At 38.9% G+C, this 27923-nt stretch overlaps 1 protein-coding gene across 2 annotated transcripts in view; it reads left to right on the forward strand.

Annotated features, from left to right (window-relative positions):
- The window catches only part of IARS1 (isoleucyl-tRNA synthetase 1), an 83370-nt gene that overhangs the window by 17025 nt on the left and 38422 nt on the right, over positions 1–27923 (forward strand). For both annotated transcript variants that reach the window (XM_005901826.3, XM_070375282.1), the window contains exons 7-16: positions 4097–4244; positions 10685–10772; positions 11034–11094; positions 14185–14280; positions 20970–21092; positions 21590–21681; positions 22274–22372; positions 24501–24627; positions 25868–25941; positions 26341–26535. In XM_005901826.3, coding sequence (XP_005901888.2) covers positions 4097–4244; positions 10685–10772; positions 11034–11094; positions 14185–14280; positions 20970–21092; positions 21590–21681; positions 22274–22372; positions 24501–24627; positions 25868–25941; positions 26341–26535 — 1103 coding nt within the window. The remainder of the gene's footprint in view (positions 1–4096; positions 4245–10684; positions 10773–11033; positions 11095–14184; positions 14281–20969; positions 21093–21589; positions 21682–22273; positions 22373–24500; positions 24628–25867; positions 25942–26340; positions 26536–27923) is intronic.

Here is a 27923-nt window from a genome sequence, read left to right on the forward strand (position 1 = left end):
CATCCTGATAGGTAACCACTATGCTCAATTTGAGATTTCTTAATTACGCATATTTTTATATTTTTACTATGTACATAAGTATTCATTAACAGTATATACTATTTTTTATATATGTTTCTGAGTATCATCCATTATTCTTATTCTGAACCTTGCCTTCTACAAAAACATTATGTTTTAAAATTCCTTCTCATTTATACATGTAGTTCTAAGTTTAATTTTAACTGCTGTTTAGCAGTGGATTAGATGGTTGGATAGCATCACTGACTCAGTGGCCGTGAACTTGGGCAAACTGTAATAGATAGAGGGGGCAGGGAGGCCTGACGTGCTGCAGTCCGTGGGGTCACGAAGAGTCAGACACAAGTTATCGAATGAGCAACAACATAGCAGTGACCCCCAGCCTTTTGGGAGCCAGGGACTGATTCTGTGGAAGACGGTTTTTCCACAGACCAAGTAAGGGGATGGTTTGGGGATGATTCAAGCACATTACACTAATTGTACACATTATTTCTGTTATTATTACATCACCTTTAGTTTTTAGCTTATTTAACTTATATGCAGAGTACATCATGCAAAATGCCGGGCTGGATGACCTACAAACTGGAGTCAAGATTGCCAGGGGAAATACCAATAACCTCAGATATGCAGATGACACCACCCTTATGGCAGAAAGTGAAGAAGAACTAAAGAGCCTTTTGATGAAAGTGAGAGAGAAGAGTGAAAAAGTTGGCTTAAAACTCAGCATTCAAAAAACTAAGATCATGGCATCCAGTCCCATTACTTTATGGCAAATAATTGGAGAAACAATGGAAACAGTGGCTAACTTTATTTTTCTGGGCTCCAGAATCACTGCAGATGGTGACTGCAGCCAAGAAATTAAAAGATGCTTGCTCCTTGTAAGAAAAGCTATGGCCAACCTAGATAGCATATTAAAAAGCAGAGACGTTACTTTACCAACAAAGGTCTATCTAGTCAAAGCTATGGTTTTTCCAGTAGTCATGTATGGATGTGAGAGTTGGACCATTAAGAAAGCTGAGTGCTGAAGAATTGATGCTTTTGAACTGTGATGTTGAAGTCTCTTGAGAGTCCCTTGGACTGCAAGGAGATCAAACCAGTCCATCCTAAAGGAAATCAATCCTGAATATTCATTGGAAGGACTGATGCTGAAGCTCAACCTCCAGTACTTTGGCCACCTGGTGCAAAGAACTGACTCAGCAGAAAAGACCCTGATGCTGGGAAAGATTGAAGACAGGAGAAGGGGATGACAGAGAATGAGATGGTTGGATGGCATCACCGACATAATAGACATGAGTTTGAGTAGGCTCTGGTAGTTGGTGATGGATGGGGAAGGCTGGTATGCTGCAGTCCATGGGGTCACAGAGAGTTGGATCTGACTGAGCAACTGAACTGAACTGAACTGATGACATCACCTCCACCTCAGACCATCAGGGATTAGATCCCAGAGGTTTGGGACCCCTGCTGCATGTGTGTGTGTTCATTCGTTTCCAACTCTGTGACTCCATGGGTTGTAGCCCAGCAGGCTCCTTCGTCTGGAATTTTCCAGGTGAGAATACTGGAGTAGTTTGCCATTTCCTCCTCCAGCAAATCTTAGGAACCCAGGAATTGGACCCAGGGATCAAACCCCCATCTCTTACAGCTCCTGGATCTTTTCATATAACAAATAGGTTACAATTTATCTGTTAATTCTTTCAATAGATATTTGAATTGTTCAGAGGGCTCGGTTTTTTTTTTTTTTTTTTCTTTCTTCAAATGGTAACAGTGTTGTTCCAAACATTTTGTAATACAAATCCTTGTGTATTGTGCTGCAGTTTTCTTTGGTAACTAAATTTTTACATGTTAGTTTCCTATAGTAGTTTGGTCCTAGAGTTTTCAAAGTTTATACTCATCTATATAGTAAATAGATATATTTTCTTACTGGGAAAGAGCAAGCTGTAGGGAAGTAAATTGAGTTAACGAAGAAAATCCTTCCAGACTTTTCCAAAAGATAATTGAGCGTACACACCCAAACTAAATGATGGTATATAAAAACACTTGTTTTTTATATTGTCTTAATTTTTAGTTTCTAGAAGTCTGGTTGATGTGTTTATTTATGAAGCTTATGCTCATTGTGGAAAATTTAGAAGCCATAGAAGATATTAAGAAGAAGGAGAAAATTATAATCCCAGTACCCAAAGGAAATCACTATTAATGTTTTATTTTAGGTTTCCCTTTAGTGGCTTTTTTTATTTTTTAAGTTTTTTATGTTCATTACTATGTATATATTAAAATTAATATAGTACCTATTTCCTGACTTAATAAGACAGCATTTTTTTTGCTCTTCCATTTCCTTGCTCTATTCCATATACTTGTACAAAATGAATGTATATTTGAAGCCAACACCCTGATAAAGTTCAAAAGGAGCCTTATCAATTAATCTATCAAGAGCTCTACCTTCTCATGGTCCTTTCAGTTTAGTATGTATCACCCTACTCCTTTATAGTTACTGCTGTCCTCATTCCAGCCTCATTGTTCAGTGATTCTCTACTAAGTATAAATACAATAGTACAGTTTGTTCTTTTTTGTCTGTCTGACTTGTCTTGCTCAAGATTGTGTTTCTGGAAGTCATCCATGTTGTATGTAGTTGTAGATCATTTTACATACTGCCAAGTATTTAACTTATCTATTCTAATGGTTGGAGAAGGCAATGGCGCCCCACTCCAGTACTCTTGCCTGGAAAATCCCATGGACGGAGGAGCCTGGTAGGCTGCAGTCCATGGGGTCGCTAAGAGTCGGATACGACGGAGCGACTTCACTTTCACTTTTCACTTTCATGCATTGGAGAAGGAAATGGTAACCCACTCCAGTGTTCTTGCTTGGAGAATCCCAGGACGGGGAGCCTGGTGGGCTGCCGTCTGTGGGGTTGCACAGAGTCGGACACGACTGAAGTGACTTAGCAGCAGCAGCTTAGCATTCTAATGGTTAAATGTATGTATTTATTTGGCTGTGTCAGGTCTTAGTTGTGGCGTGTGAGATCTTTTTTTGAGGCTCATAGACTACCTAGTTGTGGCACATGGGCTTCAGTAGCTGCCAAGTGGGCTCAGTTGTTCCACGACATGTCGGATCTTAGTTCCTGACCAGTGATTGAACGTGCTTCACTGGCATTGCACGACAGAGTCTTAGCCACTGGACCACCAGAGAAGTCCCTATCCCTTCTAATGTTGATTGCCATTTGGGTAATATCTAGTTATTGGCTGTTAATGAATATTCTAGAACTTGAGTTTTGGGGAGTATATATAGACATTTCTGTTGCTTACATTCCCAGGAGTGGAATTATTGTGTGTAAGATATACTTACATTTAGCTCTAGTACTAGAGTTGGCAAACTATGTAAAGGGCCAGATAGTAATTGTTTTAGACTTCGTAAGCCACATGGTCTGTCAGTCCTGTCAAAACCATTCTTAGCTCTTGGGCTGTACAAAAAACTGGTAATGGCCAGATTTGACTCAAGGACCATGGTTCATTGTCTTCCACTTTTAAAGACTTTTCCAAAGGGGTTATACTGATTTATACCTCCACTAGACTGCTATGATTACACTGCATCCTTGCCAACATTTAGTATTTTCTTTTTTTTGCTCTGGTCATGCTCTAATTGTATACTAAGGATTATTTTTGACATAATTCAGATTTCCTGAAAAGTTGAAAACACAATTCTCATATACCCTTCAGTGAAATTTTTATTAATATATTTTTGAATAAATAATAGCTGTTTTCCAAAATAGTTATTTTATTGACCTAACTCTTTATGGACTTTATAAAATAGATCATTGTAATAGTGAAATCTCCATTAGGTATCCCTCTTGATAAATTTTAAATATTTTAATTGTGACTACTAAGGTAATTATTAAAGCATTTCTTTATATAAAAATGTATTTGGAATTTCTTGCTTTGTATTTTCTTCTTACAAATATGGCAGATTTTTTTTTTAAAGCTCAGCTTATTCTGAAAATCAAATTATTGTATTCTTTAGGATCAGTTCCTTTTTCTTGCAAGTTTGCTATTACGAATTTTATAAAAGAATATTTTATCTCATTTGATTTCAGGATGTTCAAGATCCTTCAATATTTGTAACTTTCCCTTTGGAGGAAGATGAAAATATTTCTTTGGTTGCCTGGACAACTACTCCCTGGACTCTTCCTAGTAACCTTGCCCTGTGTGTTAATCCCGACTTGCAGTATGTGAAGATTAAAGGTAAGTGTGAGCCTCGTTCTTTATGATTGATATGAATAAAATAATTTTAATGAATGAAAGCTGACATTTCCTTCCTTTTTTATTTTTTTAACTTTTTGAATTAAAGTATAGTTGATACACATTGTGTTAGTTTCAGGCTTCCCAGGTTGCACTAGTGGTAAGGAACACCCTTGCCAGGTAAAGAACCTGCCTGCCAGTGCACAAGAGGCAAGAGACTTGGGTTTGATCCTTAGGTCAGGAAGATTCCCTGGAGGAGGAAATGACAACCCACTCCAGTATTCTTGCGTGGAGAATCCTATGGACAGAGGAGCCTGGCAGGCTACTGTCATAGGGTTGCAAAGATTAGGACACAACTGAAACAACGTAGCACATATTAGTTTCAGGTTTACCGCAAAGTAATTAGATGTTTGTATACATTGGGTAATAAACATCACAGTAAGTCTAGTTAACATCTGTAATACTTACAGAATTGTTTTCTTGTGGTGAGACCTTTTAAGATCTGCTCTCTCAGTAATTTTCAAGTATGCAATATAGTATTATTAACTATGGTTTCCATGCTATAAATTTTATCCCCATGCCTTATTTCATAATTGGAAGTTTATACCTTTTGACTTCCTTTACTCATTTTGTCACCCCCTCTTCCTCATATTCTGCCTCTGGTAACCACCAGTCTGTTATCTGTATGCATGAGGTATATTTTTGTTGTTTTGATTTTGTTTTTATTCTACATAAAAGTGAGATGATGTGTCTTTTTTTTACTTCTTTCACTTAAGATCTATCCATGATGTTTTAAACAGCAAAATTTCATTCTTTCTTATAGCCAAATAGCTTTTCATTGTATATATATATACCAGATTTTCTTCATCCATCCATCCACTGATGGACACAGGTTGTTTCTAAGACTTGGCTCTTGTAAATAATGCTACAATGAACATGGGTTGTTTCAAGTTAGTGTTTTCATTTTCTTTGTGTAAATACCCAAAAGTAAAATGACTGGATCATACGTGTTTTTAACTTTGTTGAGTAACTGCCATACTATTTTCCATAGTGGCTACATCAATTTACATTCCCATCAGCAGTGTACAAAGGTTCTATCTTCTCCATATCCTTGCCGACACTTGTCTCTTGTGAATACAGCCATTCCATCAGGTATGAGGTGATACCTTATTAGGGTTTTGATTTGTGTATCCATGATGACTAGTGATATTGAGCATCTTTTCATGTACCTGTTGGATATCTGTATGTCTTCTTTGGAAAAATATCTATTCAGATCTTCTACCCATTTATTTATTCATTTGCTGTTGCACTGTGTGAGTTCTTTTTATAATTTTGATGTTAGCCCCTTATCAGATATTTGATATACAGATATTTTCTTGCATGGTTGCCTTTTCATTTTGTTGATTACATTTGCTATGCAGAAGCTTTAGTGTGATGTAGTCCCATTTTTTTTTTTGCTTCTGATTTCTTTTGTTGTCAGGTCACAAACAAACAAAAACATTGCCAAGACCAACATCAGGGAGTTTATCAAATATGTTTTGTGGGGATTTTTTTTTCCCCCACATTGAGCAGCGTGTGAAACTTCCCCAACTAGGAGCAGTGATCAGACTCATGCCCCCTGCAGTGAAAGTGCAGAGTCTTAGCCACTGGACCACCAGGGAAGTCCAGTCAGCTATGTTTTCATGAAGGAATCTTAGGGTTTCAGGTCTTATGTCCAAGTCTTTAATTCATTTGTGTTAATTTCTGTACATGGCATGAGAGAGTGATCTAGTTCTCCCAACACTATTTATTGAAGAGACTCTCCTTTCTCTATTGTATATTCTTGGCTCCTTTGTTGTATATGAATTGTCTATATATATGTGAGTTTATTTCTGGACTCTCTGTTTTGTTCCATACTGTTGTGATTACTGGAGCTTTGTAATATAGTTTGAAATAAATAAGTGTTCTGCCTTCAGCTTTGTTCTTCTTTCTCAAGACTGAATGGACTTTTCAGGATCTTTTGTGGGTTGATATAGATTTTAAGAATGTTGACTCTATTTCTGTGAAAAATGCCATTGAAATATTGACAAAAATTGCACTGAATCTAGAATTACTTGAGTAGTATGGACATTTTAACACTGTTAATTCTTCGAGTCCCTGAATACGGAATTCTTTTCCATTTATTTGTGTCTTTAATTTCTTTCATCAGTGTCTTAAACTTTTCAGTGTCTTGGTCTTTCATTTACTCTTAAGCTTGTTCCTAGGTATTTTATTCTTTGTGATACAATTGTAAATGCAGTTATTTTCTCTCTTTATGATAGTTCATTATTGGTGTGTAGAAATGCAGTGAATTTCAGTATGTTGATTTTGTATCCTACTTTACTGCATTTGTTTTTTAGTTCTAAGTTTTTGATGGAGTCTTGGATTTTATATATGTACTATCATGTCATCTGAAAATAGTGAGCTTTACCTCTTTGTTTCCAATTTGGATTTCTTTTGTTTTTCCTACTTAACTCTTCTGGCTAGGACTTCAGTACTAAAATAAAAATGTCGAGATTTGGTGTCTTTATCTTGTTGATATTAGAGGAAACACTTTCAGCTTTTTCCCCATAAATATGATGTTAGCTGTGGACTTCTCTTATATGGCCTTTGTTATATTGAGGTATATTTCCTCCAAAAGGCATTTATTAGAGTAATTTCATTTAGCTACAGAGAGAGATTATCAGGATACAGTTGAGGTTTTTTGTTTGTTTGTTTTTTGGCCCTTCCACATGGCTTACAGGATCCCAGACCCAAGGATCAAACCTGGGCCCTGGCAGTGGAAGCACCGTGTCCTAATCACTGTAATGCCCTGGAATTCCCAAGGATGTTGTTATTAGCAAATAACAAAAAAATCCTAACTCCCGGGGTTTGTGGAAGGCAGGACCTGGATAGGTATTGTTGAGGGCTATGCCCTTATATCAGAGAAGGCAATGGCACCCCACTCCAGTACTCTTGCCTGGAAAATCCCATGGACAGAGGAGCCTGGTAGGCTGCAGTCCACAGGGTTGCGAAGAGTTGGACACAACTGAGTGACTTCACTTTCACTTTTCACTTTCATGCATTGGAGAAGGAAATGGCAACCCACTCCAGTGTTCTTGCCTGGAGAATCCCAGGGATGGGGGAGCCTGGTGGGCTGCTGTCTATGTGGTCGCACAGAGTCGGACACGACTGAAGCGACTTAGCAGCAGCAACAGCATGCCCTTATATCCCATTACCTGAAACAAGATAAGTATTCAATAAATAAATAGACAGTAGATGGGTCACCGGAGAAGGCAATGGCACCCCACTCCAGCACTCTTGCCTGGAAAATCCCATGGACGGAGGAGCCTGGTGGGCTACAGTCCATGGGGTCGCTAGGAGTCAGACACGACTGAGGGACTTCACTTTCACTTTTCACTTTCATGCATTGGAGAAGGAAATGGCAACCCACTCCAGTGTTCTTGCCTGGAGAGTCCCAGGGACAGGGGAGCCTGGTGGGCTGCCGTCTATGGGGTCGCACAGAGTCGGACACGACTGAAGCAACTTAGCAGCAGCAGCAGCAGATGGGTCACACTAGAAACAGCACACAGTTAATTCATTAAGAAAACTCAGTTGGATACAATATTAGATAACGTCTAAAATTTTTATAGGAAATAACTTGTCATGCCTAAATGTGTTACATTTTAAAAAATATTCTTTGATTTTTAAATAGACATCACTATTAGTAATCAGGGCATGATTTAAAATTATAACTTAATTAACATACTGCATGTTATATAAGAAATAAATGTTTACTAGAATCAGTAAAGTTGTTGGGGCTGGGAGGTAGCATGAACTCTCTGGTCACATGTCTTACAATTTATTGTTTGAGAATCTGTACTTAGGTATATCATAATCACTTTTATGTGCTAATAACCCCAGGAAATTTGCCTACTAATAAAATTTCTTAGAAACCCAGAAAGCCTCTAAGAAATAATTGTCTAGTGGTGAATACATAGGTATGGTGTTATATACCAAGATATTTTGAAAGGAGAATCTGATAATAAGTTTCAAACAGCACAACAAAGCCAGTTAGCTTCCAGTATATTTCTAAAACTGGAAATAATTTGACTCTTTCTTGGGCAGAGGGACCTTCAAAATGACAGTTTTTTTAATTTGCCGTCAGCTCATGAGGCACCCACTGATTGAGCTTTTTCTCTTTTCCGATTTGCTTCAAATGCTGAATGACCATAGAATGGTCAACCTTGGAATTCTTGGACAGCTTCTCATGTAGTTATAAGAGGATCAGCTTTGATGATTGCTCTCAGTCGGTCATTGTCAACTTCCAATAATTGGCCATTATGCTCCTAATCTTCAAGGCTCTTGTCTCCTTTGCAAAACTTCTTGAACAACCACTGCACTGTACATTCATTAGCAGTTCCTGGGCCAAATTTGTTGTTGAGGTTGTAAGTTGTCTCTGCTGCTTTTTGAACTGCTGCTTGTTGAACTCATTTTGAACTTGAATGAGAAAATCTCTCAAATTTGCTTTTTGTCTAACATCATTTCCCTACTCTAAAATAAATAGAGAATAACAGTACCATACTGTTTTGATTGCTGTAGCTTTATAGTAGAGTCTGAAGTCAGTGAGCCTGATTCCTCCAACTCCGTTTTTGAGATTGCTTGGTTATTTGAGATCTTTTGTGTTTCCATACAAATCTTAAAATTGTTTGATCTGATAAAATACTGTTAGTAATTTGATAGGGATTGCACTGAATTTGTAGATTACTTTGGGTAGTATATTCATTTTGACCACATTGATCCTTCCAGTCCCAGAATGTGGTATATTTTTCCATCTGTTTGTGTCACCCTTGATGTCTTTCATCAGTCAAATAAGTTTTGGAGTAAAGGTCTTTTACATCCTTAGGTAGATTTATTCCTAGCTTTTTATTCTTTTTGACACAATGGTTAAAAAAGAAAAAAATCACATTTCTTTTTGGAATAAAAACGTTTTTGAAAAACTATTAAGACATAATCAGAAATACATCCTCAAGTGTTTTTCTGATTAAAAAAGTAACAAGTTGAAATTAACACAAAAAAATTAACATTATACAGAGAGATGAAAAGTAAAAATTTCTTATTATTTTCAGATTATTGTACTTTTACTCAGCAGCCCAGGAACCTGAGATTCAACGAAGTAGCATATCATTGCTATTAGGAATCTCCAATATGTGTTTTCTCAACACTGCCAAACAGTTAAATCAATTTAAGCACTAGGTGTCTGGAGAAGAGTCAGATACCACAGTTTAAGAGCTTAGTCCTACAAGATGACCCTCTGCTACTGCACCCACACTTCAGATGTCAGTCATGAGTTCTGGTTGTCACCTAGATTTCTAACCAACCCATGATCTCCTCCTTGGGTCCAAAGAGTAAGTCACAGAACTCAGAGAACATTGTACTCTTGAGATTACCAGTTAAGTATAAAAAGGGATTGTAAAGGATACACTCAAACGGCCAAGTGAAGTACATAGAGAGATCTGGAAGGGTCTCAAGTTTCTCCAGAACTGGGGTGTACTACCTCATAACATGTTTTGTTATCAACAAAAGACACATTTATGGCTCCCATCACTTAAGAAATTCCAAGAGATTTAAGAGCTCTGCCAGAAAAGATGGCTCAGTAGGTGAAGAATCCACCTGCAGTGGAAGAGATACTGGCAGACATGAGTTTGATCTGTGGGTTCAGAAGATCCCCTAGAGGAGAAAATGGCAACCCATTGCAGTATTCTTGCCTGGAGAAGCCCATGAACAGAAGGGCCTGGTAGGCTACTGTCTTCAGGGTTGCAAAGAGTCTAACACAGCTGAAGTGACTGAGCAGGCACCCATGCCAGAACAGAGACTAAATATATATTTCTTATTATCAGTGAACTAAAATGAACAGGAATGGGAGAATATAATTCAGATGACCGGTTTCAGCAGTTTATGGAGAGCAGGGGGAAGCTAAGGAAAGAAAGAAAAGCTCATAGCCAGAAAGAAATTCATCTTACAAGACAGTTTGATTCACAGTAGCTTGTACTATCAGGGAATAATATTGAGAAAGGAATGGAAAAGGATTGGTAGTCAGAAAACAGATACTTTTACCTTTATTTAGCTATGCCTTAGGAGAATTTAAGAACCAACAGTTGGTTTCTAATGCTACTGTCAGGAAGGAGCTGCTTCCACCATAGAAGCTACCTGTGGTGTCTACTTCTACTTCTGTAGGCAAGTGCATTTCTGTCTGTATAAGTGTACTGGTGTGACCTCTGGGTCAGTGAACGTGACACCCTTGAAGGCCCTTTGCCTAAGATTCCAGTCACGTCACTCATCTGCCTGTATACAACTTTTCTGGTTGGTGAACCCTGTGTTCTGTTTTTTATTCAGAAAATATCAATGCATGTCATTGAAGTCCACATTTTCCCTTGCTCTCATAGATTCTGTCAGAGGAAAATTACTCATTTTAATGGAAGCCAGATTATCAGCCCTCTATAAATCGGAGAGTGACTATGAGATCCTTGAAAGGTGAATATACAAATCATTGATGTATACATGCATGCATTTGTGTGGTGTGTGTGTGTGTGTGTCTTTAGTTTTAAAAAGTGAGATACTTTATTGCCCAAGAGCTATATATAGTATTCAAGCTTAATCAAATATATTCAAGTCACATGTTCTAGCACTAATGACTTAGAAACAAGGAAATCAGAAAGAAATGGTAATTTGATGTGGCTGCAGCCTCATTTCTTTGATGATTTTAATTGTGAGTTTGCTCCTCTTGTTTTCTAGATTTCCTGGTGCCTCTCTCAGAGGCAAGAAATACCGGCCCCTGTTTGACTATTTTGTAAAGGTAAGCTTAGAGCCCTCTACCACAGGCACTCTCCACAACCTATGTGTTTGATAACTGGAGTGATATTCATGTTGTCTTATTGGTTATATTGTTTATATAAGTGTGCCTGAATCCAAAAAAATTTTTTTTAGGTATTTAAAAAATTAAATTCTGTTCATATTGCCTTCTTGTTTTAATAATTAAAATACTATATAAAATTTTAAGTAGTTTTCTCAAATTATGTATGGAATCAGTTATGTTTGATAAGATTTATATGTGTATATTTTGTATTGCTTATTATCACCCAGGAAAGTCATTGCTGTCAGGTAGTGTTTGGGATTTGTTTTTATAAATTTAAAATATAATTCAGAATAAAACTGTGTGTCAAAGTAACAGTTCATTTCAAGGAATTTATGAGGTAAGTTCTTTAAGCTCAGACATTTAGTAACTTAATTTTCATCAGAGTCACAGAACTATTTTACGTGGTTTTTCATTTTCTGTCAACAGAATCCACGGCTGTAGTTGTAAACTCCAGCAACAACAAAAGAATGAAAACAATAGGAATTTCCCGTTGATTCTTTAATCTCTTTATTTGTGGTTTTCCTGGGTCTTTGTTGCTGCACGGGCTTTCTCTAGTGCTGTGAGCTGGGGTCACTCTCTAGTTTCAGCACCTGGGCCTCTCTTGTTGAGGAGCACAGGCCCTCGGTGTGCAGGCTTCAGTAGTTGTGACTCCTGGTCTCTAGAGCACAGCCTCAGTAGTTGTGGCTTAGTTGCTCTGAGGCATGTGGGATGTTCCTGGACCAGAGATCGAAACCATGTCTCCTGCATTGATTTGAGCCACCAGGGGAGACCTCTTGAAGTGGTTCTTATTTATAGGTCTTGGAGCGAAATAATGAGCAACACCGTCAGACCTGGTTTTACACACTGGAAATTATATTCAGCTGGACATGGCATTAGCCAGCAAAAGCTTACATCACAGGCTGGGATAAAATATTTACTACCTCTGTTCTGGTTCAGTGTGGAGATAATAAGAGTTTGACTAATGCAGGTGGGCTTTGTCCACAGCAACACCTGTGTCTATACTTCTGTGCACTTGAGTATTTTCCTGTATTTCTTATCTCCTAACTAAACTTCCTCACTGCATGTTGTCGCTAATGGATTGCCAAATGCTTTACCTGGTCTTTCACTAGGCGTTCTCCACTTGACACAGGGCAGTCCCGCTCCCTAACCATGTCTCCTAATGTTGATTTAAACATATCCTTTGCATCCATCAAACTTGTCCTTTCTTTTCCTCTCTCCTTGCCTTTGTTTTTATTGTTTTCATTGTTTTCCTCCTATTTTTAAAAAACGTTCACCTTTCTTTATTGTCATATCAACTTGACACTCTTCAACAGTAAACTCAGATGCCCTCTGGGAAAAGCATTTTCTGAAATATTTCTTTGATTTCTCCCTCTGAAAAATATCATTACTCCATTCTTCTGTATCTTAACATTTTTTAAAAATATTTGTTTTTATTTGTCTTAAAACTCTTGCACTGTATCAGTGACCTTTCTGAATTATAGACCCTATTGGGAAGATCCTATTGAGACCCTAAGGAAAGTTGAGCTCTTTCAGAAAATGTACATGGACACAATAGATAGGAACTTTGTGTGAAGTCACGAGTCTCTCTGGAATATGCATTCAGTTCATACTGATTTAAGTTTTTTAAGAATAGCACATATGCGTTCAGTTATCTTCATAAAATTTCTAGAACATTTGGTAAGTTTTAGAACGATGCTGCAAGTTCTTTGACTTACAACAAAAATCATCCGGTGTATATGTAAAATACCCATGTTCTGAAGTTTTAAGTGGGAGCTATGAGAATAGATGCTGTCTGTGAAGTGCAGCACTATAGCTCTCTGTGTGAATGCTAACCCAGTTCAGACCCTGCCCGCTAAGATTCAGCAGGGGTAATACCTCAAACTTGACTTCGAGAAATAGGAATGCAATGCAGCATTTCTTTGTCTACAGTTACAAACAGTAGGATCCTTTGTATTCCCTCTTCTTACGTCTGATTCTGAGGATACACATATTATCTCTCCAAGTTTAAACTATTGAAAAGGACCTATCACACCACACCAAAAATGTTTCCAGGTGATTTGGGTTATAGCAATTAAAAATCAGAGTTATTTTTCAAGTTTAATTTTAAGTGAATGCCAAAGAATTAAAGAGCTGTGATGTGGTTGAATATAAAATTGTGTTTGGAATCCAAAGGCCTTCATCACTGAAGGCCTGGCTTCATCATTACTTACTTGTATAATCTGGACAAACAATTCCATCTTTGTCCAGAGTTTGTTCATCTGTGAAATTGAAATACAACCAGAATATTTTTAAAACATGGGACTGCCAGTGCCTTTTTGACAGTATTATAGGATTCAATGTGAAAATCATTTCTGAAAGTACATTTTACAAAGGCAGAGGGATAAGAAAGCACAGTTTGTTGACTGAAACAAAGGGTATGTGAAAAGAAATACTAAGAGACGAAGGTAGAAAAAGTAAGTCAGTAGTCTTATATGTATAAACCTGACTTTAGTTGTTACCAAAAAAATAAAACTGAAAGCAATTCCCCTCAGTGTTACAGTACTTGGACTACCTGAATGTAGAACTTGTAACTTGGCTCCCATCCTGATTCTTTCAAAGTTTGCCTTTTATTACTGAAAAACCTGAGCTGACCTGAAAGGAAAAGGAGCAGCAGCAAAGTGTTTTCAGTGATTGGAAATACAGCAGGAAGGGAATTGTTGAGGGAGCACATCTTCTGAGACATTTTAAGATAAACTGCTTACTGGGGCAGGAGTGAGGTTGGAAGAACTGATGAAAAGTTTTGTGACTAAGGAAGAAATTTTTATCTGTAAGTCTTTAGATAACGATTTCATTTATAAATGGTGAACTGTTGTTATTCATGGAAATGATTTGAATTGGCACATTTCTTCCCAATCTGAATTATTCTGTCCATTCTATTTCCAAAAATTAAGTGTTAAAATTTTTTCAGGGTCTTACCAAAAACTATTATTAAATTAATATTATGATATGGTTTTATTTTATTCTTTAAGCCCGATAACCTTTCTTTTCCAGTGTAAAGAGAGTGGTGCTTTTACTGTGCTTGTGGACAACTATGTGAAAGAGGAAGAAGGCACTGGGATTGTACACCAAGCTCCTTACTTCGGTGCTGTGAGTACTATAAATCTTGCAAGTGTACTTATGAGAAGGAAATGTCATTGGCCACTAAGTTGTATGTGTGTGTATGTGTATCACAGAAAGATGTTTCTCACTGTTGTTCAGACTATGGAGATACCTCCCCCAAAAGAGAAAAACCTTGCATCTGAAATTCCTTTCCATCCTGAGCTGGTTCTGAAAATGATAGGCTAAATCCTGAGTGTTGCTAGGCATTTTGTCTTTCTAAAAGGCATGCAATGTTTTCGTCCATTCATTATTTAAATATTTGCTATACACTTTGTGCTTTATGTGGAGAAGGAAATGCAATCCACTCCAGTATTCTTACGTGGAGAATTTCATGGACAGAGGAGCCTGGTGAGCTACATACAGTCCACGGGATCACAAAGAGTCGGACACGACTGATTGACTGTCCTTTTGTTTTATGATACGCAGCTGGGAGTTTCGACAAGGGCACATTGAGTTATACAGTCACCACAGCCATCAAAATGAAGAAAAGTTCCATCACCTGTGCTGTGTTGTTGACTACATACTATATCATCAGAAGAGACTTTGATTTCTTTCTTCAGAGCTATGCAGTGTGATTAACTTAAAATTTTTCCCAGGGTCAGTTCAGTTCAGTCGCTTAGTCGTGTCTGATTCTTTGCGACCCCATGAACTGCAGCATGCCTGGCCTCCCTGTCCATCACAATCTCCCGGAGTCTACCCAAATCCATGTCCATTGAGTCAGTGATGCCATCCAACCATCTCATCCTCTGTTGTCCCCTTCTCCCACCTTCAATCTTTCCCAGCATCAGGGTCTTTTCCAATGAGTCAGCTCTCCGCATCAAGTGGCCAAAATACTGGAGTTTCAGTTTCAACATCAGTCCTTCCAATGAACAACCAGGACTGACCTCTTTTAGGATGGACTGGTTGGATCGCCTTTAAGTCCAAGGAACTCTCAAGAGTCTTCTCCAACACCACAGTTCAAAAGCATCAATTCTTCTGCACTCAGCTTTCTTTATAGTCCAACTCTCACATCCATACATGACCAGTAGAAAAACCATAGCCTTGACTAGACGGATCTTGTTGACAAAGTAATGTCTCTGCTTTTTAATAGGCTGTCTAGGTTGGTCATAACTTTCCTTCCAAGGAGTAAGCATCTTTTAATTTCATGGCTGCAGTCACCATCTGCAGTGTTTTTGGAGCCCAAAAAATAAAGTCTGACACTGTTTCCACTGTTTTCCCATCAATTTGCCATGAAGTGTTGGGACCAGATGCCATGGTCTTGGTTTTCTGAATATAGAGCTTTGAGCCAACTTTTTCACTCTCCTCTTTTACTTGCATCAAGAGGCTTCTTCTTTGCTTTCTGCCATAAGGCTGGTGTCATCTGCATATCTGAGGTTATTGATATTTCTTCCGGAAATCTTGATTCCAGCTTGTGCTTCTTCCAGCCCAGCATTTCTCACGATGTACTCTGCATAGAAGTTAAATAAGCAGGGTGACAATATACTGCCTTGATGTACGCCTTTTTCTATTTGGAACCAATCTGTTGTTCCATGTCCAGTTCTAACTCTCGCTTCCTGACCTGCATACAAGTTTCTCAAGAGGCAGATCAGGTGGTCTGGTATTCCCATCTCCTTCAGAATTTTCCACAGTTTATTGTGATACACACAGACTATTGACTATTGACTATGCTTTGGCATAGTCAATAAAGCAGAAATAGATGTTTTTCTGGAACTCTCTTGCTTTTTTGATGATCCAGCAGATGTTGGCAATTTGATCTCTGGTTCCTCTGCCTTTTTTAAAACCAGCTTGACCATCTGGAAGTTCATGGTTCACGTACTGTTGAAGCCTGGTTGGAGAATTTTGAGCATTACTTTACTAGCGTGTGAGATGAGTGCAATTGTGTGGTAGTTTGAGCATTCTTTGGCATTGCCTTTCTTAGGGATTGGAATGAAAACTGACCTTTTCCAGTCCTGTGGGCACTGCTGAGTTTTCCATATTTGCTGGCATGTTGAGTGCAGCACTTTCACAGCATCATCTTTCAGGATTTGAAATAGCTCAACTGGAATTCCATCACCTCCACTAGCTTTGTTCATAGTGATGCTTCCTAAGGCCCACTTGACTTCACATTCCAAGATGTCTGGCTCTAGATAAGTGTGAGTGATCACACCATCATGATTATCTGGGTTGTGAAGATCTTTTTGTACAATTCTTCTGTGTATTCTTGCCACATCTTCTTAATATCTTCTGCTCCTGTTAGGTCCATACCATTTCTGTCCTTTATTGAGCCCATCTTTGCATGAAATGTTCCCTTGGTATCTCTAGTTTTCTTGAAAAAATCTCTAGTCTTTCCCAGGGTAATTTTTCTAAAAATGTAATCCTTTTAATGTAATTTGTGTATGAATAAAACTGAAGAGCATAGGTATGAAGGGCACATATTTAGAACTAAACCACACTTTAACTCACAGCCCTGCCACTAACAGGCCATCTGTAGGTAAGTTACTTAGCCTGTCTTGAGTTCCTTTCTCTCCTGTGTGACACGCGGTGATAGTACCAGCCTATCTGGCTAACTTGCAAGGATTAAATGGATTCATCCGTTTAGAGCATTAGTACAATACCTGACACTTATAAGAGTGTGTGCAGTCACTGCAGGGAGTGTAGACCCCACTGGGGACAAAACAAATTCTTTTCGACTTGATCATTTTGTCAGTGAGAGAGGCAGTGAAGCTTGTTGGTCCCTATTGGTCTTTTTTTTTTTTTTCCCATACTAAACCTTTGCAGGGATTTTTATTATGGAAATGTTCAAACATACACAGATGTTAAGAAAATACAGTAATTTCTTAGGTTCATGTCATCCAGCTGCTTTAATCATTAAAAATAATCATCAACATTTTGGAATTTCCATTTTACCTATCTCATTACATCTCCCCTTCCCCAACACCATTTTTATTTTGACTGGAGGGTTTTATAGCAAATCTTCACGATTGTATCTTTCATCTGCAAGTACTTCTGTATGCATCTCTGACTTATAACGACTTTGATTTTTAACATAGCCACTGTGCCATTATATCCAATGAAAGGAATAGTTGCTTGATATCATCCAATGCTTGGTCGGTATTCAAATTAGATGGAAAGGAAACACTCCTGATAATACTATTTATTGAGTTTTGGGAACTGATCAAATTTCAGTTATCCATAATAATTTTAGGGTCAACTGGTGTGGTTGTTCCACTGATAATAAATAATAAAGAGGTAACTTCTTGGTGTCTTCTCTGTTCTGAATGCCAGGCAGGTAAATATTATAGAAGATCATATCTTTAAGTTTCAGCCTTTAAACTCGGTAGACATTTTCCAAGAGACTTTCCATGTTGCGACTTTGCCAGACAGTGTACTATATAATCTCTCTGCAGAGTCTGTGGACTTCTACATGACCATGTTGGGTATCATTCTGGCTCTGTTCAGGAATGCTGCTGTCTTAGCTACTTGAATTGTATAGGGTTGTTTGCTCTATACTAAATGATTTAAAATGCTGGGCTTTGGGGCTTGCCCTATCTGTGTTGCTTAGTTTCCTTTTCAGGGTCCTCCTTCATGACCAGGATGTCACTTCCCTTGCTGCTGGCACACTCACATGTCACTTCATACCAGACAGCCTCTCAGCATAACGACAATTGAACATAGGCCCACGTGGAACCATGCTGGCTTTCCAGCCTGTTTTGGAGTCAAACTAGGATGTAGTTTTACTTTTAATCTTAGATAATCCCTTTAATTTTAGATTTCAAGCAACATAGCAAAGAGGTAAAGACCTTGGACTCTGGAACCAGGCTGTTTGCTTTTGAATCTGAGCATTGCCGCTTTGCAGCTGGATTAATTCTTTGTGCCTCAGCTACTTTATTCATAAAATGGAGATAGTTGCTAGGTTGTCTGAGGGGAGCATATGGTGAAAACCTAGTACAGCTATCTGCCTTCCTCACAGGATTGTTGTAAAGGTTTAAATAAGCTAATGTAAATGTGGTCAAGTGTTCAGAGCACTGTCTGATACAGCGCTTTATAACTGTTTGCCCAGATTATTGTTAACATTGCTCAAAGTATACTCCTGCAGCATCATGGTGTACCCAGGCTGCTTGGGGCCTGTGTTATTTTGTAAAGTGAATAGTTTGGGTCAGGGAGTTGTTTTAATTAGTTAATTATATATGCTGAGCCTTGCAGTTTTCAGGATCTTACTGGCCCAATGAAGTATTGAACCTGGGCCCTCGCAGTGAAAGCACCAAGGTCTAACCACTGAACTGCTGGGAAATTCCCATAAAGTGGATAATTTGGATTTAGATAAGTGTTACCATACTTTCAGGTGCTCCCTGACAGGATGCAAATCCAGAAGCACATCAAGCATTGTCCAGTACTAAACATACCTTATACTTGTATGTTCTTCGGCTTTGTGTATACATGTATGTGTGTATATATGCTGCTTTTATAATTGAAATTTGATTTTGTTCTAATATATTCACATGTGTCGTCTTCTCACTTAGTAGATATTCTGCTCTATTAGGGGTTTGTGAGGTAATGGCTGGGAAGACAGATCTAGCTCCCTACCCTACTGTTCAGTTCAGTTCAATCACTCAGTCATGTCCGACTCTTTGCGACCCCATGGACTGCAACATACCAGGCCTCCCTGTCCATCACCAACTACCAGAGTTTACCCAAACACATGTCCATTTAGTGCCATCTAACCATCTTACTCTGTTGTCCCCTTCTCCTCCCACCTTCAATCTTTCCCAGCATCAGGCTCTTTTCAGATGAGTCAGTTCTTTACATCAGGTGGCCAAAGTATTGGAGTTTCAGCTTCAACATCAGTCCTTCCAATGAATATTCAGGACTGATTTCCTTTAGGATAGACTTAGTTGGATCTCCTTGCAGTCCAAGGGACTCTCAAGAATCTTCTCCAACACAACAGTTCAAAAGCATCAAGTCTTTGGTGCTCAGCTTTCTTTATGGTCCAATTCTCACATCCATACATGACTACTTTTCTTCCAAGGAGCAAGCATCTTTTAATTTCATGGCTGCAGTCACCATCTGCAGTGATTTTGGAGCCCCAAAACAGTCAGCCACTGTTTCCACTGTTTTCCCATCTATTTCCCATGAAGTGATGGGACCAGATGCCACGGTCTTAGTTTTCTGAATATTGAGCTTTGAGCCAACTTTTTCACTCTTCTCTTTCACTTGCATCAGGAGGCTTCTTCTTTGCTTTCTGCCATAAGGGTGGTGTCATCTGCGTATCTGAGGTTATTGATATTTCTCCTGGCAATCTTGTTTCCAGTTTTTGCTTCACCCAGCCCAGAGTTTCTCATGATGTACTCTGCATATAAGTTAAATAAGCAGAGTGACAATACACAGCCTTGACGTACTCCTTTTCCTATTTGGAACCAGTCTGTTGTTCCATGTCCAGTTCTAACTGTTGCTTCCTGACCTGCATACAGATTTCTCAAGAGGCATGTCAGGTGGTCTGGTATTCCCATTTCTTGAAGAATTTTCCACAGTTTGTTGTTTTCCAGCAGTCAAAGGCTTCCGCGTAGTTAATAAAGCAGAAATAGATGTTTTTCTGGAACTCTCTTGCTTTTTTGATAATCCAACAGATGTTGGCAATTTGATCTCTGGTTCCTCTGCCTTTTCTAATCCAGCTTGAACGTGTAGAAGTTCATGGTTCACATACTATTGAAGCCTGGCTTGGAGAATTTTGAGCATTACTTTGCTAGCATGTGAGATGAGTGCAAATTGTGCGGTAGTTAGAGCATTCTTTGGCATCATCTTTCTTAGGGATTGGAATAAAAACTGACCTTTTCTAGTCCTGTGGCCACTGCTGAGTTTTCCAAATTTGCTGACATATTGAGTGCAGCACTTTCACAGCATCATCTTTTAGGATTTGAAATAGCTCAAGTGGAATTCCATTACCTCCACTAGCTTTGTTCATAATGATGGTTCTTTTTTTTTTTTTTTATAATGATGGTTCTTAAGGCCCACTTGACTTTGCATTCCAGGTTGTCTGGCTCTAGGTGAGTGATCACACCATAGTGATTATCTGGGTCATGAAGATCTTGTTTGTTCTTGCCACCTTTTCTTAATATCTTCTGCTTTTGTTAGGTCCATACCATTTCTGTCCTTTATTCAGCCCGTCTTTGCATGAAATGTTCTCTTGGTATCTCTAATTTTTTTGAAGAGATCTGTAGACTTGCCCATTCTATTGTTTTCGTCTATTTCTTTGCACTGATCACTGAGGAAGGCCTTCTTATCTCTCCTTGCTATTCATTGGAATCTGCATTCAAATGGGTATATCTTTCCTTTTCTCCTTTGCTTTTTGCTTCTCTTCTTTTCTCAGCTATTTGTAAGCCCTCCTCAGACAGCCATTTTGCCTTTTTGCATTTCTTTTTTCTGGGGATGGTCTTGATCCCTGTCTCCTGTATAGTGTCACAAACCTCTGTCCATAGTTCTTCAGGCACTCTCTCTACCAGATCTAAAACACTGCTGTAGGGCTCTGGATTCTCTGAATGATCCTTGAGTTAACTTCAATTGAGAGAATAACAAAAGTCGGTTACAATTATAGGTCAGGATACTGAAAAATTCTATAAATCTGTTGCCTGGCATGCTTTTCTCCTGCCATATCCACACGTAACTACTTTGTACTTCCCTTCCTCCTTTCTCCTTTGCCCTAGGACGATTATCGGGTCTGTATGGATTTCAACATCATTCAGAAAGACTCTCTCCCTATTTGCCCTGTGGATGCCTCAGGCTGTTTTACAGCTGAAGTGACAGATTTTGCAGGACAGTATGTGAAGGTTTGTATCTATGTGACTTAGAAAGGTGTCAGTTTCATCCTACTTCTTTCATTAATTAGTTTTTACTAAATAGCTTTCATATCTGGGATATTTTTTTCCCCCAGGAAGTTGGTTTTGTTTTGTTTCAGCATATAAAATCAGATTAGCTGCTTTCCAAGGTCTAATATTTTCAGAGGATGCATGCTGTAATTTCAAGGGTAGGAATCAGAAAAAATGAACTCTGGTTTGTGACTCAGGAAGCAGCTTTGTGACCTTGTGTAGTCACTGCTAATTGAAAATTTCATTTCTTAAATGATCTGGAACATACTTTAAAAGTACTTAATGTTATACAATAGCTGAGATATAGACCAAGTATTTTTGTAATACTTTTGTTATTTATGTGTTTTAGTCACAGTAAAGGAAACAAAATAACAGATTTTAGTAATATACTTAATTATATTATATTAGTAATTATTGTGGGATTTTTTAATGGCTAGATTTTAATTTTTTAAAAATAGGATGCTGACAAAAATATCATCAAGACTCTAAAGGAACAAGGTCGACTTCTTGTTGCCAGCACCTTCACCCATAGCTACCCTTTTTGTTGGAGGTGAGATGAAATACAGCTAGAGCTTCAGACTTGTGAATATACTTGTTATGTAAAACCATTTCATCATTCCGTGCTTCCCATCTCATTTGTATCCTTTCAAGTTAGTGTGTGGAAACTTCATTTTTGTTTTAATGAGAATTTTATGAATTCACCTATATAGTTATTCTATCTTTAGATGTTAGAAAAATAGATCTGTACCAATATCTTTTGTGTTAAGATCACATTTCTCTGGGATGAGATATATGTCTACAATTTTCTAATGGAATTTAGTGAGGAATATCATGTGATGTAAGACATCATAGTATGAAGATGTGGGTTAAAATGGAATGTTCAGTGGCATCATGTTTCATTCCTGTTTCCTCTTTGCTGAGGTTGACATCAGTTCTTAGACAGCTGTCACACAAGCAGAACTACAGTTTTGTTAACTGTCATTTTCCACCTGTCGTGGAGGGAGATGACATAGACACTAGTATTTGCAGTAGAAGACCTAATACATGATGGTGATGTGAGTAAGAAACTAAAGGTCAGTCTTACCCTGGGTCCCTGCATACCTCAGTCTGACCAGCCACATTCTGCATTTTTGCTTTCCCAGGTCAGACACTCCACTCATTTACAAAGCAGTGCCTAGCTGGTTCGTTAGGGTGGAGCACATGGTGGATCAGCTGCTGAGGAACAATGACCTGTGTTACTGGTGAGCAGTTAAATGTGTATCTTCATAATGTCCTTTGTCAGTAGTTAATATTGGTTTACACTTCCTCCAAATTATAATTGTTTTAAAAGCCATCTTTAATTGTATAGTAATAGCTGTGTGTTATTTTGTTTATTCAGGAACACAAAATAAATAATTTTGTATAACAGAAGCAGAATCCCTCTCGTGATAGACATATAGGGGATATGTCTTACCTCATGATAAGACATACAGGGGAATATTTTTCTTAACCCAGTGAAAATGAGAAGTTGCCATTCATTTGATCTGAATGACTTTGGAAAACTGTCAGAGTCCCCTAGCTTTAAGTGATAGTCATTTTCAGGATAAAAATTTATCTTTGGAGGTACTACAGAAGCCATTTAATACTTTATTTTTGACACTTATTGAGTTCCTAAAATACGGTGATACCTTGTGTACTGTGGGTTCATAGATAAATACTGCAAGGATAGAATCCTTGTTCTTTTCAGCTAATATCTAAATTGCAGAGAGGTGTTACAGTAGTTCTTCCCTTTTGCCATGGTGGGTGTGTTCCGAGACCCCCCCAGTGGATGTCTGAAAACGCAGATAGTATTGAATCCTAAATGTATTTCTCTGGTAGCTCAGTGGTAAAGAATCCGCCTGCAGTGCAAGAGACACAAGTTTGATCCCTGGGTCAGGAAGATCCCCTGGAGAAGGAAGTGCAACCCAGTCCAGTATTCTTGCCTAGAGAATCCATTGACAGAGGAGCCTGGTGGGCTACCGGTCATGAGTTGGACACAACTTAGTGACAAAACAACAACTGAACCCTGTACCTTATGTACGGCGCTTTTCCTGTACATATTTACACACCTGTGATGAAGTTTAATTTATAAACTGGGCACAATAAGAGTACCCAAATTGCTAGCATCACTGCTTTTGTACTTTGGGACCATTATTAAGTAAAAATAAGGGTTATCTGAACACAGGCACTGAAGTAGTCAACAGGTGACCTGGTAACTGACTTGGTAACTGCTAGGCTACAGTCCGTGGGGTCACAAAGAGTCGTACGTGTCTGGGTGACGAAGCAGGTACACTGTAGGTGCAAAAATGATCTAAGTCTAAATCTTTGTATTCCAGAAGAACATTTTTTTATGGAGAGTTTTGAGGGTAATCACTAGTTTTTACTTTTCCAAGAAGTTCTTGGGGGAAGTAAGAAATAGTGCATTTGACTTTGGAAGAATGGAGAGAATCTCTGGACAGTAAGAGGAAATTGTATATTTCTTAGTAAGTTGACCCTGATTTCTCAAGAGAAAGTAGTTTTTTTCATTTGTATACCTTTTCGTTTCCTAGTGGAGTGCTCAGTATGGATAATTAGTGTGGCTGCCTTATTGGGAATTGTGGGGAGAGGGTACAGGCCTATAAATTGACCTAGGATGTTAATTGCAGTGCCTGAGTGTACAGGGTATTTTGGAGCTGAAGGGTGCCCTAACTCAGGCTTGAAGTTTGGCAAGATTTTCTGCAAAGTTGAACCTCAAAGAATAAGGAGTCATTTACCAGTCAGAAGCTGTAGGAACCTTGGGGAAGGAGGGTGGCAAGTTGAAGGTTATCAAAGTGGAGGGATGGCACAGGCAAAGGCAGTGAGGTAAGCAGCTACGTTCTAAGTACTCGCCTTATTCCTGGACCCTGAAGTGCAGTGGCAGGGGGACTGCAGGTGAGCCTGGAGAGGCAGCTACCCACCGACTACAAACAGCCCCACTCGTTCGCACTCTTACTTTATAGGTGATTAAGAGCCCTTACCTAGTGACTTTTAGTAAAACCACTATTGTGTGGTTGACCGGAAGACTAGGTCTGAGTAGGATCAGGGTGATTAGTTAAAGAATTGCAGCAGTCCTGCAGTTGGAGAGCAGGACTGGGAAGCTTATGTGCTGTGGAGTTTCATATTACAGAGCATCTTCCCTGGGATGAATTCACAGCAGAAACAACCACTGTAGGTTTTTTGGTACTGTCCTTGTAGAAAACATTCTCCTAGAAGTGAGTGCACAGATTCCAGAGTGTTAGTTTCACAAAGGATTATACAAAGGCTTATGCAGATATAATTTTATAAGTTTACTTACTAATGTTTTGATGTGATTATCTGATATGTTTATTGCAGGGTCCCAGAGTTTGTGCGAGAAAAGCGATTTGGAAATTGGCTGAAAGATGCACGTGACTGGGCAATTTCCAGAAACAGATACTGGGGCACTCCTATCCCACTGTGGGTCAGCGGTGACTTCGAGGAGGTGAGGCAGGGCAGGAGGGCAGTATATCCTCGTGTTGATTTTTGCAGAAGCACCTCATTCATGTATCTCAGTATGGGGTAAAAGAATATGGTTTCTTTATTATTTCGTTCCTTTATTTCATCAGGTTTTTTTCTCTTTATTCCTTCCTAATATCATGACATAAATAAGAATATGTTTTAAATTTATTTTAAATTATATTTTCTTTAATTAAATATAGTTTTAAATTTCCCTTTGTGTAAAAGTGAAGAATGCAAGTTGTATTTGTCTCTGGGAAATCCTCACATTGTTTATCTTGTGTTACTTAGATTCTTTTTTACCTCTGAGTTTTTAATGAACAGAAAAGACTCCACGCCCTGCACTAAGTGGCAGTATATTGAAACAACCTTTTAGTGATAAAAAGGACAACTTAAAATTACCAAAGGATTATAGACCTTTAATCTATAAAGTCAAATGTGTGTGTGTGTGTGTAAATAATAATAACAGACATATAGATGTATTTCCTGTGCTGAATGCTAAGAGCATTAGAACGGTTATGAAGAGCAGCAACCCAGGGACCTCAGTAAATCTCTGATAGGGACCTGAAAGGCAAGAGTGAAATAACTAAATCAGAGGACTTTTCAGAACTGAGCAGGAGGGGCAGAGAAAGAAGGCTGTGTATGTTTGTTAGATAGCAGATGTCCTCTGGATGTGAACTACAGCAGCTCTTACTAGTGTAAGTCAGGAACTTGGCTCCTGTTTGATGACTCCCCATTATGAATAGCCCCGGCCAAGTCCCTTTCCCAGCCTCCTTACATGAACATAATCCTGGTATCTTTCAATCTGATTATTTGGTCCAGTTCATACACAATAAATTAGTTCCAGCTTTAATTTGAGAAGATTTAGGATTAAAAAGCCAAATTCAGGTGCCAGGAATAAACTAAGATGCCTTAGAGCAATAGTCTAGGCATTTCACTTATGCTTATTACTTTTAGCAGAGATTTGGACATAGTAAATCCTCAAGAAATAGTAGTTGAGATGATGGCTGTGAAATTCTCTCTCTGTCGGGAATTTCTGTGATACAGGGATAGGTAGCAAAGAAGTGAAGTCTGCTCACCTATTCAGACAGTTTCCCACAGTCTTTCATGTGGAGCCACATTGATGATAACTGTTGTGAAGATGAAAGGTTTCTAAATCTAAAAATAAATGTTACATAAATTAACTGCATGTGATCTTTGACTCTGAGGCCTTTTATCTTTGACAGGTAGTATGTATTGGGTCAATAGCAGAACTGGAAGAACTATCAGGAACAAAGATCTCAGATCTCCACAGAGAGAGGTCAGTTTCTGCCGGTTTGATTCACTTCTGTTCTGTCATTCAGAGAGTATGGGGCTAGGTCCTAGCCTGTTAAGACATGGTCTCTGTTGCATGTCATAGAGCTCCATGAAGAGATCAAACACTAGTTTGCTAAATTACTTTGCTGTTGATGATTCATGTCATCTTGAGGAAAGGTGGCATCTGTCCTTGAGTTAGATGTCAGGAGACTCTGACATATAACCTTCCAGACTGAGCACTGATGACACTTTGTGAAAGCCTGTGATAATTGCCAGTATTTCTGTTTGCATGTAAAAGAGCTGTGAGAGCATTGTGTTTCCTTTTGGCAATTAAACTGTATGTTCTGTTTTGCTTAAAGTTAATTGAAGCAGCTATTTCTTCATTTACTTCTTTGTTTACTAGCATTGACCATCTGACCATTCCTTCACGCTGTGGAAAGGGATTGTTGCATCGTGTCTCTGAAGTGTTTGACTGTTGGTTCGAGAGTGGCAGCATGCCATATGCTCAAATTCATTATCCATTTGAAAACAAGAGGGAGTTTGAGGATGCATTTCCTGCAGACTTCATTGCTGAAGGCATTGACCAAACAAGAGGATGGTATGTTCCTTGTTCTTAAAAGTGATTTATTGATTTGATTTAACTTAGCAGGTATTTTACTTTTAATCAGCTAGGTGCTGGGGAGATTGTGTCAGACAAGATAGGCTCTGCTCCTGCCCTCTGTGCCTTACCACCACATACCAAAAAAGTGTCTTTTGAGAAGGTATCTCTTACTACATTACTGCGGTAGTTTTAGAGTTTGAATTATTTCTTTGACATTTTTGAATACAGAGATTTATTATATTGGAAGTTTAAGTGATACAAAACAATATATGTCCCTCTTAGTTGGTTTACTTCAAATCATTTACTCAAATATTTAGTGGGTATTTACATACAAGATATTGGGGAGGTTGCTACAAAATTGAGGAATAGTTGAAAATGTACTCAGGTGTTAAGGCTAGCCTCATAACTTTTTGAAAAATCCAGATTTAAAATCTAAAAAAAAAAAAAAACAAAGCCCATGATGGGAGTAAGAGTTTGCTTGCACAACTGAAGGACCCACATGCCGCAAGGAAGATCAAAGATCCCATGTGCTACAATTAAGACCAAATAAATACCCCTTCCTCTGAGGGCAGGTCAGGAGGACCCTGGTTTTATCTGGTGCCTTACTGAAAGTGGTGCCCTCATCCTTTTAATTAGGAAAAGATGAATTACTGGGCCACAATGCTGGTTAGTTACATGTATGTCTTTGGGGGTCCTTCCAACCATTTTGAGCCATTCCATTCCAGCAGTGAGATTTATCTGAGTCTTTGACACGAGGACTGAGGCCTGGCTGGACTGTCCACCCACCCTGCTGTATTGCTGGTGACGAGATTGTCCTCTTTGGGGGTATCAGTCTGTCTCCTGTGGAGAGCCTGGGATTTGACCTCATAGATCATTTTGACTTACACGTTTTGAACTTTAGCCATAATCTAAAGACTGCAAACTGGCTGTGATTCGGTATAACCTGGACCAGTCCTGTTTGCCCCATGACATCAGGTGGGAACTGAATGTTGTGACCACTAACGGTAATATCAGTCGTCCCATCATTTCCTCCCACGGGTAGGTGCAGGCTTGAGGGATGCTAGGTCCCTTCCTCCTTGGGCTGAGGGCTCCTTCCTTTTGGTGCTCTGTCCCATCCACCTCCCTCCAACTGCTGCCTCAGGTCAGATGTGCTCTGCTGGGGAGCAAAGGGAAAGGGGAGGAGGGAGAAGCAAGCCGCGTGTGAGCCTCAGGAGCTTCCCCCTCCCCACTCCTTATCCCCCTGCTTGAGCCACAGGCATTAATTGGAAGCTGAGAGGAGTTACAGCTGTTGGCATGAAATCTCCTTCACCCTAACCTGGGGAGGTGAGGACCAGCAGATAATTGCATCCTTCCTTGAGCTGTTGCTGAACGCTGACACTCTAAAG

This window comes from Bos mutus, chromosome 8 (assembly GCF_027580195.1).
Source record: "Bos mutus isolate GX-2022 chromosome 8, NWIPB_WYAK_1.1, whole genome shotgun sequence".
Classification (NCBI taxonomy): domain Eukaryota; kingdom Metazoa; phylum Chordata; class Mammalia; order Artiodactyla; family Bovidae; genus Bos; species Bos mutus.